General features: G+C 32.5%; 1 protein-coding gene across 5 annotated transcripts in view; it reads left to right on the top strand.

The window, feature by feature from the left end:
• The window catches only part of SNX29 (sorting nexin 29), a 140,284-nt gene that overhangs the window by 44,085 nt on the left and 83,206 nt on the right, over positions 1 to 12,993 (top strand). For all 5 annotated transcript variants that reach the window (XM_050713722.1, XM_050713720.1, XM_050713721.1 and 2 more), the window contains one exon: positions 8,183 to 8,289. In XM_050713722.1, coding sequence (XP_050569679.1) covers positions 8,183 to 8,289 — 107 coding nt within the window. The remainder of the gene's footprint in view (positions 1 to 8,182; positions 8,290 to 12,993) is intronic.

Consider the following 12,993-nt stretch of genomic DNA (forward strand, 5'->3'; position numbering starts at 1 on the left):
TAAAATAATATTCTCTGATAGTAAAAATAACGTTTGATATATTTTGAGGAAAACACCAATATAGAGTTTTCTAGTTACTTTTACAGGGCACTTTCTGGTCGATGAAAGTCTTATGAAGGAGGTTGTACTTTTTTTTTTCTTTTCAGTAAGTAATGTTCCAGGAAAAGCTATCAGACAAAAATTTCTTTCAAAAAATAATCTGTGAATTAATGTGTTATTGAAAAGTAAGAATTTGGTAACTCTAGATTATAGTGTTAGTGGTATCTATTTTGGAGATCAGTATTTGTAGACTGTTTGAAATAGACTCTGTATTAAGACCAACCACTTTGCTTTCTGTGCTAAGTCTCTTTGACTATAGTTAGCAAATGTTTCATCTGAAAGGTAAGTCATCAGCAGTGTTACCTGTATTTCTTTAGCGGTCAGTGGGGATAGAAGTGTCTATGACAAGATGACTTGGAATAGTGATTTTGAATTATCTTCGGGTGGGACTGTATTGCTACTGACTACAGAAGATTCTTCAAGAGAGTAGGTGGCTCTCAAGATATTGGCACAGTTTTTTTTTCTTTTTCTTCTTTTAAATTGTCAATGTTGTGGTCATATAGGTGGTTGTATGAATGAATACTAGATTAATTCTGTCCTTAAGGGCTAGTCGCTATATTCTCCTTAAATTTAAAAAGTTTAAAAAGTTCATTCATCCTTCAAGGGTGGTTGTTTGTAAGAACACGTTTTTACTTCTGACATTGTTGGAGCATAGTGATTCATCTTAAGAGTTATTCACAAAAAACATCTCTTAAGCTTCTTATAATAGCAGAAATTATCCTTCATTAGATACTGACAGTTTCCATGATGAGCCTAATTATAGGAAAAGGAAAAAAAAAATCCTAGGCTAGCTATATTCTGCCATGCTAAAATTATGCAAATTAGTGAGTGATAAGAATAGAAACTGAGTAGGATAGTCAGATTTGCTGGATGAAAAAGGGGGGTGGAACATTACCAACATTCCTAAAACTGAATACATGTATGCTTCACACTCAAAGGATGTTTAGTCAATCCACACTATTTGTCTATAGTATTTATCATTAGTGACCAGAATAAATTTCAGCTACATGAACTATTTGTAATAATTTAACTTAACATCCTTTTTTTTTAACAAAAACAAATAATTTTTTGTTCTCTTCTGCCACTGGTGATTTACATGAAATTTTTAGTAGTATTGGGTCCTCTTACTCAGAAGAGTACTTAAGCATGTAAATAATCCCTGAGTACTAATATGTATAGAGAAAGAAATGTGAATATTGATCACTGAAGAGCAATATAGGCATCACAAGTGTTCCTCTACTTCAGAAGAAGTAGAAAACTGCATTTAACAGAGTGGAGAAAAGTGATAAGGAGAACCAGACAAGGAACCAAACAAGCTCAAACCAAACCTCTTGTGTCCAGGCATCCTGTTTAAAGTCAGTCATCTGTACTATCTCCTACTCATAACAAGACATAAATATAGACCAAAATCCTTAGTCTACGTAGGAATTTAGTATGCTGTGTTTTATTCAGTGATCACAGGACTTCTGTATCAGCCCTGTGTCTTTAGAATTTGTTTATATTGTAAAGAACTTGCACATAGGGTTAGCAAATGGGGTCCAGGCTGGAAAACATCTTCTGGGACAGGTGAAACTCATGGTGTAATTTCCAAGTCCTACTACGCCACGTTTGGCTTCTGGCACTCATAGTGTAAAGGCTTCCAAAAGTTTTCATTGTTTAGTAACAAACAAATTGTGATAAGTGCTTTAAAGGATTCCAGTGTTCCTGTGTTCAAACATGGCAGCAGAAAACAGTATTTTTTTTGAAAATATGGAAGCAGTTTTGCAGCATAAATTTAGAGCTCTGGCCATTCAGTAAAATGGTATCTCTGAAGCTTAATGAACTAAGTGTGATATAATTATATACATAATTATGATATAATGTAAAGTGACCATAACACTTGCCTAATTAATTAGGAGCTAATTCTGTTCCTAATTAACTTACATGTTTAAAGGATTAGAGTGTATATTTGTAAGATCTGTTTTATTACTGTGATCTGAGACTGTGACAATCTTGTGACAATAGGATGAAGAAACTACTGTTTTCTCTGCTTTTATCATTTTTAATTGAAATTCTCATTTCTTCCTTGCATGTTAATTTACATACTCGTAGATTAAGGTTCTGGACATTTAGACTTATTTGTAGGCAAAGAAGCAGAGCTTTGTTCTATTTAAACTTGGAAAACACCTGGCCATCATCTTGTGCTGGAATGGTAGGAAATTGTCCTCATCAGAGATGATTAAACTGTTGCATACAACTAATTTCAATACTGCCCTATGTTATCATAATAGGTAATTTAAATGATGATTAATCTCTTCTTGCAAATGATATCATAACAAAAGCCTTCTTACATCTATTACAGATGTTAGAACACTATACGTTCAGAATTTCTGTGGAACTATTTTTAAAGGTTCAAAATAATTGAGCTTCTACTGTTATTTTTATGACTATAAATAGAGAGTACTCAACATGGTTGCTACAATAAATCAGATCAGATGCTATTGAGTATGGCTTTTAAATGGATTCCTAAAACTATAAATGAAATTCAGCATAATAGTTTGCCTCAAGGTGGGTGACTTGCTGAGTGTTTGGTTTCTGAAGTGTGATTGTAAATAAGTCACCCAAGATTCAGAGGTGTGTCAAGTTCATAATGCCATACCGGCTTTCAAAGTGAGTGCTAAGTAGTATTGACTGAGCAGTCTGATACTTGTATTTAAACATTTAATGAATGAACATCCTCATTTCTCAGCTGTCAGCAGGAGTTGGATGTCTACCATTTTTCAAACCTGCTGAGATGTAATAATTCTAGACCCTTTGTACTCAAGGAATTTTTTTGCTCATTTGTCCAAACAGATTCCTGAAGCTAATTGACTAACCTTCTTTAAGAAAGTTTCACAAAATATGTGGGGCGGGGAATGCTGAAATGCTTTAGTTATATTTCTACCACCTTACTATTTTTTTTATCCAAAGGTTCTATTTTTTGCTTATAATTCGGTTGTTGTTACATAGCTGTGCTTTTGATGATGTCTTCAAATCTATAAACTGTCTGATGGCAGCCACTAGAATAAGAAAAGCTTCTCACTTTAATATTAGGCAAATATTAAAGGTAATTGAATATTTTTTCATTATTAAAACAATATATACATGAACATAAAAAAAAGTTAACAGAAAGATGTTAGGGAAATTTTAAAGAATTTAAATTAATGGAAGAAGCATCTGGGGAATGTTAATTTTACCTTCTTTATGAAAGCATTATTCAAAGTAAGTATGCATTTCTTCAGTAAAAGCCATACAAAAATCAGTTTGAAAATCAAAGGTGACTTCTGAAAGTAGAACGCTCTTGCAACCTGTAGGGAGAAACTTGTAGTATGTATTAGAACTCTTGTAAGTTTATGAAACAAAAGTAATTAAAATGCTGTGAATATTTTATCCTCCTTAAACAAGGAACCTTGTTTATAGTGATGGAAATTAAAGCCATTTGGCCTGTAAGGTCCTTCTACCTTGCAGTTCAGGTAGCATTGCCTAGAACTGCTTGTGTGGGAGTGTTCATTGCTGGTTTACCGTTGGGCAGAAGAGTCTGCCACATAGAAGTGGTGGGTAGGAATGATAAATGCATAGTCCTCTTTTTCTGTGTTCCTGATTAATTTAAAAGGAATATTGTCTTTGAATGTATCATTTGAGCTATTTAACTGGTATTTCAAATACCAGTTAACTTCAAAGGTACTTCAAAGGGCAGGTTTTGGCATTGAGGAGCCCTCGATTTCAACTTTTCCATGTGAAATTCAGTGTAGTGTTTTTGTATGAAAAGCATACCTTGGTCATGTAAGTTAAGTCATTCTTTGTTTTTCTTTTTTGTTTTCAGTGTATGACTACTTTTTTTTTTTTAATTTTAGTGCCATGAACAGAATAGCAAATTAAGATTTCACCACACAAAGCTGAGTTTCTGCTACCATAAATAAATGATGGCTAGAAGAATGAGAATCTTTTGCTACTAGTAGTTTGTTTCTGAAGTTTAAGATGAAGAAAAAACAGGAAGAGATGATCCTTTATCAAGTAATAAACTGATAGAACAAAATCATGTAAAATTTGAGGAACAAAGGAATTGCAAATCAAAAATTATAGTAATCATCTTAATTTCAAAAAGGCACTGAGTGAATTGGCTGTTAATCTGAATTGGGAGCTACAGACATCAACTTGCAATTAACATTGTGTTTGCAAGAAAACAAGGAATAACGTGCTTTTGAAAGCATAAAGTGAAAGCACAAAGTCCAGTTATGTGGACATATGAGTTATGCCTTGCCATCTGGAATAATCCTTTCTTCATCTACCAAAAGCTGTTTCAGCTAGTAGAGTCGTATTTTAATGCAGGACCTTTTAATAAATGTAACAAATTGTTAAAAGCTAAATCAGGAAAGGATTCTTTTCGTCAGCAGTGCTTAACCAAATGAATAACTTAAGGGGCATACCTAAGAACTTCTAGAAGCTGACCATTGTATATTAGAGTGGCAGGAGGAAAATTAAGTTTTATTTGGTAGCCTTTTTGTCAGTTTCTAGTAGTGTTTTCCACTTGTATTAATAAATTTCTAAAAGTAAAGCCAATTTATAGTTAGTGAAGTCAGATATTTATTAAGGATTAGTGTTCCTATATATTTTTATTTTAAGTGTGAAGAGTCACAATTTTGTCTCACTCCTTGTTTAAAAATTAATGACTTTTCTTACTCAGAGCTCACTGTAGACATTCACTAGTAAACTTTGTGAACTAATAAATGCATGTATTGATAGAACCGTGATGTTTATCCTTTTGGCATAGTTGTTGCAGGAGTTGGATGATGAGTAGCAAAGCTTAGTGCAGCTCCTGCTATAAGAGGAGTATCTGGCCACTTGGCATGGCTGACAGTTAGCCATATTGCAGATTAGCTTTAAGGTCTCTTGCCTTGAAATGGTAATTAATCTCCAGTCATCTAGTTTACTTGGATACTGTATTTCTTTTAGCACACAGGTGATTGGGGTCAGGGCAAGAGAAGTATTTTCATTTATAGAAATTCTTGTGGCTTATACATCTCTTTCCGCCCCCTAAAGTATTTTTTTCAATGTTTTTGTATTGGTATACAAAATAACGTAAAACGGTATTTTTATGAATAAAGTAATAAATGTACATCCATATATATATATATATATACACACATGTATATATACATGATAAAAAAGAGAGTTGTCTTAGAAATATCCAAAACATATAAGCTATTGTAAGAGAATAGCAATTGATATGATTTGGGGTGTTTTATTTCTAAGGTTGCTATATATTTTTTTTTTTTTAAAGAATGTTCCATGTAGAAACAGTATGCTCATGCATGCATTGTACAAAGCATGCAAAGAAAGTGAGTTGTGGGGTTTCCTAGCATTCAGTGCCATGTTTAGAGCAGCTGTTGTTACTACATCCCAGTTGTTTGGAAATCCTAGACAGATGGCCCAAGTCCAGTAGAAGTCTCAACAGAATTTCCAAAAGTTTAATGAGGACATGTCTGGGAATAACCTCTCTCCGTGACAACCCTGCTTGCTTCATTCACTACAGGTTGGCTAAAGGAGGCAAATACTGAACTTCCAGAAAAATAATTTGTACTTTGAGTTGAGATACATTCCTCCAAACAATCATTTGCCAGAGTATAGGAACTGCCAGTATCAAAGCTAACTGTCCATTGAATGAGGATTTTTTTCTGGTTATGTTAAAAACAACAAACGAGCCAACCCCTTTGCATAAGATTTCCTCTGACCTGTGTGCATCTCTGTAGCACTTTCCTAGTTCTGTAGAATGCAGGCATTCCAAGCTTAAAAGCTTGCTAGAAAGACTTTTATTCAGCTTACTCATTTCACAATACATCCGATACTTCAGATTTAAGTTTTTGAATAAATGTGAAATTACACTGCTTATTGTATATCTTGTGTAGCACATAATTTACTGGATTAGTTTGGTATGAATTTATTTTTTTCTCCTTGATGTTCCATAGAATCCTTGCTTTGTTTCCGTCAGTTACATTTTCATATGGCAGTTTGAGGTGTTATTAATCTGACTTAATTACTCCTTGTTAATTAATTACATTACATTGTTTTCTATAGTTTCTACATTTAGGCTTTAAAAAGGAGAACTGTCAGTACATTATTTTCATAACAGACTACTGTTTCAATGAACAATCTTAAAAAGTCTGCTCAGTTAACATAACTGTGATTAAAGCTTAAAAAGTTTCATGTGCTCTTTTCATTCCAAGAGTTAAGCAGTAATCACCTAAGAATAAATCACAACACAAAGTTTTGATTTACTGGAAAAAATAGATGTATTAAATTTATGACTATTTTATTCTTATATTGTTAATGGCTTATGACTATGAAGTTTAGAAAATATATATGGTCTGAAAATTAAAATAAACAGTAAAACCACTGCCTTAAATTTTATGCAACATGGAAGGTTTCAAATCAGATACTTAGAGTTTTTTGATTATTTCTTTCTATCATAACATGAAAATAAAACAGTGTGCATGGCAGTCCACGTATTAAGTAAGTGAAATCCAAAGAATAATCCTCTTAAATTTAACAAATTTATTTAACGAATTGGTCTATGGAGAAGGTATTCTGTAATAAGATAATCCTATGGGTTCTCTCTGCATTGGTAGTTAAAGAATAAGGAAAGCATAGCATATGGTTAATGTTAATTTACAGCCTTCCTGAAATTTATGCCAGCCTTCTCGATAGGCACATTATTGCAGTTTATAAATGTTGGTTTTGGGAAACCATGATAAATGAGAGGGCTGTGTTGTGAACTAATATGAAGTTTTTTTAGTTTAACTAATATGAAGTCAGAATACTGACCATGTGCAGAGACATTTTTCATCACATTGTGAAAGCTTTGTGCACAATTGTTTAAACAAAAGTGCCATATGTAGTCAAACTTTATGCTGATATAAAATGCTGATCTTGAAGGTCTTCGGTGAGAAAATTTTAAGGAAGATTTACAAGAAAATTAGATATTAAAATAGCTTTCAAAATTAATTTCAAATACTAATTATCTTCTGAATTTATATATTCTTATATGAATCAAAAGTCAGTTTGCAGGCATTTAATCAAATGATTTATGGAGTTTTCTCTCTACCTTAATGTGATTGTATGTATAATCTAGATTTTGAAAAACAGTGGAAGCATTTATTAAACCTCTCTTATGAGGGCTTGTTTACTTTATATGTGCTATCTTGTTTTCTTTTTCCAGAAATTTATGATCTATGAAGAGAAGTTGAATTGGAGTTTGTGTAAATTGGGAGAGACTTACTCAGAATAGGCCTTCAAGTAATCTTAAAATATGTAAATGGTAGTTGGGAATAGGAATAGGATAAAACAGTTTTCATTCAGTGTGGATAAGAAAGTAATGGGCTTAAATGGCAGGTGAAGCAAGTTTGAGTAGTTACCAAGAAAACCTTTCTGAGAAGAATACTTACATTTAAATAGGTTGTGCACAGAAGCATGAAATATTCTTTATTGAAGGTTACTAAGAATAAATTAGACAATTAAGTGTCAGGAATAAAATAATTACAGCTGATTCTGCTGTATGGAAAAAAAAAGGAAATATTAGATATTAGATGAAGTGTGAAATGCCTATTCTCAGCCTTACTGTCTGTAATTTCTATGATGTGTGAGTAGTCCTGTGCAAGTAATATGAAATGATGTTTTAGAACGGAAATAAAAACAAAAATAGAACTAGAAGCATAGGCTTAGTTTACAAAGGCTTTGGGTATGAATTGGAGTCACTACATATTTAGCTGTAGTTACAAAACAGCCAAATACTTTGTTTGCATTTTTTCTTGTTAAGATGAGAAAACCTGCCTAAACAGTGCTTGCAAGAAAGCTCCCTGAAGCATTTGTTATAGTACTTGTAATATTGTTTTATAGTATTTTATACGGTATAAAAGCATTTATTTTATAATATTTTATATTATTCAAATAGTTTATCTTATTTTGATACTTCTAATAACTGTTTGTTTTAGAGCTATTACTTCTAAACAGATTGTCTTAAATGTTTATGTAATTTATCATTGTAATTTGAGGTATCTCTTTATTTTAGTTCTGCCAAACATTTGGAGCACTGATGGTGAATTTACTATTCCAGACCAAAAGCAAGTAGAAAACAACGAGGAACTAGCCAGCTCTTATGAAAGAAAATTGATTGAGGTAAAGTCTGCACTGCACAAATCTTATGGGATCATAATGGTAAAAAAACACTTGAAGCTGTGTAAACATCTTTTCCTTAGCTGTATTTTTTCCCCCATTAGTCTAAAATACAATTCTGATTTTTGTTCTAAGAATTAAAAATGAAAGGTTTCATTTTCTGACTTCTGTGGTTAAGATACAACTTTGTTCATTCAACTTCAAAGCCCATTTAAAGCAATTTAGGTGATTAAAAATACTTTTCTTAATAAAGATACACATTCATATTTGATATTAAAATTGACTGTTATCAAAATATATTGTAGTTTACAAAAATAATGGACCACACTTGTTTAAACAATGGTTTCATCTATCAATTTTGGTCTAGAATGTTTTACTGCATTAAGACATACAACTTTCATGAAGGTTTTAATAAATAAACAAGTTCCTTAAACTTACAGTTGAAGCTGGTGAAATAATGGGTGTCAGGCATTGCATAAGCTACAGTACATAATTAACAAGCTTTGTTGTATTGTGAGTTGAGCTTTAAAGTTTCTTGAGGACATAAAGAAATCTGTCACTTTTTTCTTTGCTTTTATACTGTTTTCTGATTGTATCATTCTGTTTCATTTTTATGTTGTTTTATATGTGGCTTATGGAGTACTGCAGTATGGAAATGAATACTGGAAGTTACTAGTTACATTGATAAGAACTTTTTCTAATGTGATCATAACACAAGATTCTTTGTGGTAAAGTAATATCAAATTCATTAGATTTAAAAGAAAAAATAAGAAGAGAGAAAGATTAGGGATTCATCCTAAATTTAAATAAAAATTATTTTTCAGACATAAGTAATGAAATTTAATATCTAATACCCATTTCTCTTATGAAATATTAAATGAACATTTTTATAAAAAGTAAAACAACTTTCTATGTCTTTCGCTTGCCTAAAATACTCTGAAATTGGATACTTATATTAACTGATTAATATGAAGATGACTGAAAATTCGAGTCATGCATCAAAGAGATTAATACAGTTCTTCTAAAACATTTGTACATAGCTATCCTTTTCTCATAGGACCATGTGAAACTAAATCTCTCCATAACGCATGTCTTTGAATGGGTTCTTCTGACTTCTTTCCTCTGTTCTGTACCTTTCAAAAGAATATCTTTAAGAGCAAAGGTAGAATCTATTTCAGCTTTAAGAGCAACCTCCTTTGTTCTACTCAGCTTCTCTGCATGTTGAAAGATTTATTGGTAACACTCCTGATTTTAGTGGAAGACAGTGTTAGCAGTAGCACTGATGACACAGCAACAGATATAATTGCTGGGAAACCTTGGTGCAGATCACATCCAGAAGAGGAACTCTCCATCTGAGTCTCACTTGCCAGTCTGTAACAATATGTTCACAAAATAGGATGTAACCTCTGTTAAAATCCAGACATACTTGCTGAAAATCATCACTCCTTTTTCTTTTCACAAGTGAAGGATGAGAAGCGAAGTTAGCCTGTACGGTGTTCCACATTGAGGACCAGGATAGAAACCCCACTGAAAGGTTTCCTGGCAATTCAATTCAGCTATAATTGGGTCTGAAAAATGTTCAGAGTTTAAGCAGTTTTAAGACTGTTAGTTTGTGCCTAGTAGACTATTTCAACTGAAGACAAAGGTCCCCTTGAGTTTCTTGGTAGAAATTCTCTTGAAGAAATGATTAGCTGGGAAGAGGGTTAAAACAATGGTTTGACTATTAATTAGGAAAATTATTTTGTTCATGATAACAGATTTAGTTATTTAACTTAATATATTATTTCAGTTTCTTACCATATTTTTAATACAGTTTAAAAATTTCAAAGTTATTTATTTAATGAAATATGATCAGAAAATCTGATATAACCAGGTAGATTTAACAAACAAACGAGCAAAACCCTGCAGCTTAAAATTCTGAAGGAGTAAAACTTGAATTTTGTTGGGTCTTATACTTAAAACAGCATTACAGAAGTTTTTGTAAAAGTTCTATGTAAAATACGTTGTGTGGAATATTTCCTTTCAGACATAGATAGTTCACTACTATATAGTTATCATAGTGTTTTCTAAACCCTGACTGAAAGCTTGTGGGATGTTGCTAGGTCTTTGGCTACCGTTAGCAGTACACATACACGCATGCACTCATTTTCTAATGTCATATGCTTTGGGACTGTAAGGTTATTTTGTATCAGAAGAAAAAGTATGTTAGGTGGATTTATACAACTTTCAAACCATGAATAATGAGATGCATTTAAAATCATTACAGTTTGGGCCTTTGCCCTGCATTGTTTGCTGTATGTAAGTTATAAATACATTCCATTTGGTTTGTCCTGCTTATGCAAGGTTTCTCAGAATAACATCAGTGGAATTTTTCCTGTTAACACACCATGGGAGAGACAAATTCTTCAAAGCTTGCATTGCAGCTAAGCTCAAAATAAACAGTTTCTAAAGACTTGCTCTCATGTCAGACCTGATATTGCTAAGGATTTAAAATGAAGCAAAACAAACAAAAACCTAAAGCAGCTGGTATGTCTGTTTGCACATCCTGACAAGTAGACCTGTGTTGGGATTGTTATCTGTAAGAGGCTGTTTCTAATGGTTCTATTACTTCTCTTGGTGTCTTCTATGTCTGTAGTCCAGTAATGAACTAGTAAACAAACCTAAATAGGCTTTAACCTGTATTCCATCAATATAAGTTGTAGAATATGCTCATGATGTACTAAATAGTATTACAAGAGAGCTCTGTTAAAGACTCAATAAATGAGATTGAATTTTCTGTTTCCTGGAATAGACGATTCCTGTCAGACTAGGGAATGAGACGACCAGCTCCTCTATTGGACTAAAAGGCTTCCAATATCCTGAAACTATCACGATATATCTAACCCTCATCTCTGTGCAGAAATGTCTTTTTTTTTTTTTCTTTTTTTTTAATAAAAAGCACAATCCTTTCCAGCTTTCCAGGGGTTTCCTTCTAGAAGCCAGTACAAGAAACCTTTCTGAATCAGAATTTTTCTACATAAATTATCTGGGAGTTTTTAAAGTCAAGTTCATTAGAATTCTGCAGTTTGTCTTTTAACAAACTTGAAAATATTATTTTGAACCTTTTCCTATAGCTTACGGAATTAATTTTTTATGTGATAGCTGTATTGTTGTGCCTGAAAAACTTGTTTCTGAACTTTTGTTATGTGAGGTTGGGAAACTGTTTTTCTGACACGGAAGGTGTGTGTATGCTGTTCATGTGAACTTGGTATGAATCACTTTATTCAAATAAGTACACTCAGTAGAAGATTAGAGTTGAGAATTTATTTATGAATATCAGATATTCTGGACTTCTGATGAAAAGATTAAGTTTCTGAAAAAATATGCAGCTTTTCTGAGTAGTTGAATCGTTTCTAACACTTGAAACAGGATCTACAAAGGGTAATTTTGGATATTAAATCGAGGTTTGACCATTTTGCAGAGTTCTGGTCAATTTTCTAGCCTCCTTTTCTTTTTCATGGAACAAGTAATTTGGCCAGTTGCATCCTGAGGCCTCAAAAGCACGCTGCTGATTATTTTTGCTCAAACTGCCCTCTTGATTGAGTTTTAACTTTAATATCTTCAATTTCATTTCAAAATGCTCTGAAGACTTTAACCTATCTTAAGGGTTTTTTTCTTTTTGATTCAGCAGCTACACAAAAGGGTAAATTATGGATTTTTATCACTGTAGTTGGGTAGGTGAGTCTTTTAAACACTTTCAAATGTCTGACCTTTCATTCTTCTGTGTAATGGAGTACCGAAATAGGGTAGTATCTTGTGAAAAGCATCTGTGTAACTTTCTTTAAGGCTCTTTTGTGCTGCTCTCACTGTGAGTAAATGGAAGTTCAGAGGTACCCTTTCAGTCTATAAAATTCAGATTTACATTTAATAAAAACTTTTCAATTGTATGTTATTATATAATCCATGTTTTTGAAGCGTAGAGGATTTTCAGACACGGGAATATGACTGTGTTCATGATGAAATGCAACAATTTTTTGTTTGTCTGTTTTTGTTACATACTTCTTTCTCATCTTGTAAGACATCTGGTCAGGGAAGGTACCTTAAATCACTAAAAGCTTTGCCAGAAAGAGTCAGCATCTTTGTAGAATCATCTCTCAATTTCATCTAGCAAATAACAGTATATTGTTATGAATTTCTTTACTGTGTCCAGAATTGAAATCCTGAAGTGGGGAATTTTGATACGGCAGTTTTGCTAATGTCTGCGCAATGTACCGCTTTAACGCCATATGATTATGTGGAAAGGCTGTGACAGTGATATAGTAATATATGTATCTACTTAAAAAAAACACCACAACTCTGACTACAGAGAACTATTTCACTGCTTGCCAATTTTTCTTGTTCTCTTCTTTGTAAAAAAAAAAAAAAAAAAAAAAAAAAAATTTGTTCTTTTACTTCTTTTTTGCAAGCTACTGGTAAACCTAGAACCTTTCACTGTTTTAACAGAATGTGTTCTTACCTGTTAATGACATTTTAAGAGAAGAATAAAAAGAAATCTTTCTTATTAGAGAAAAACTCTGAAATATTAAAAACTTAGTTTTAAAATTATCTGAGCACCATTTCATTTAGCTACATAACCTATTTGAAAATCAATGCAGATAAGTTTTGTATTTTTGACAGCTGTATAAAGACGTAGATTGTTTCCCTAGATATTAAAGCAGAATGCCTATA

This window comes from Cygnus atratus, chromosome 15 (genome assembly GCF_013377495.2).
Source record: "Cygnus atratus isolate AKBS03 ecotype Queensland, Australia chromosome 15, CAtr_DNAZoo_HiC_assembly, whole genome shotgun sequence".
Classification (NCBI taxonomy): domain Eukaryota; kingdom Metazoa; phylum Chordata; class Aves; order Anseriformes; family Anatidae; genus Cygnus; species Cygnus atratus.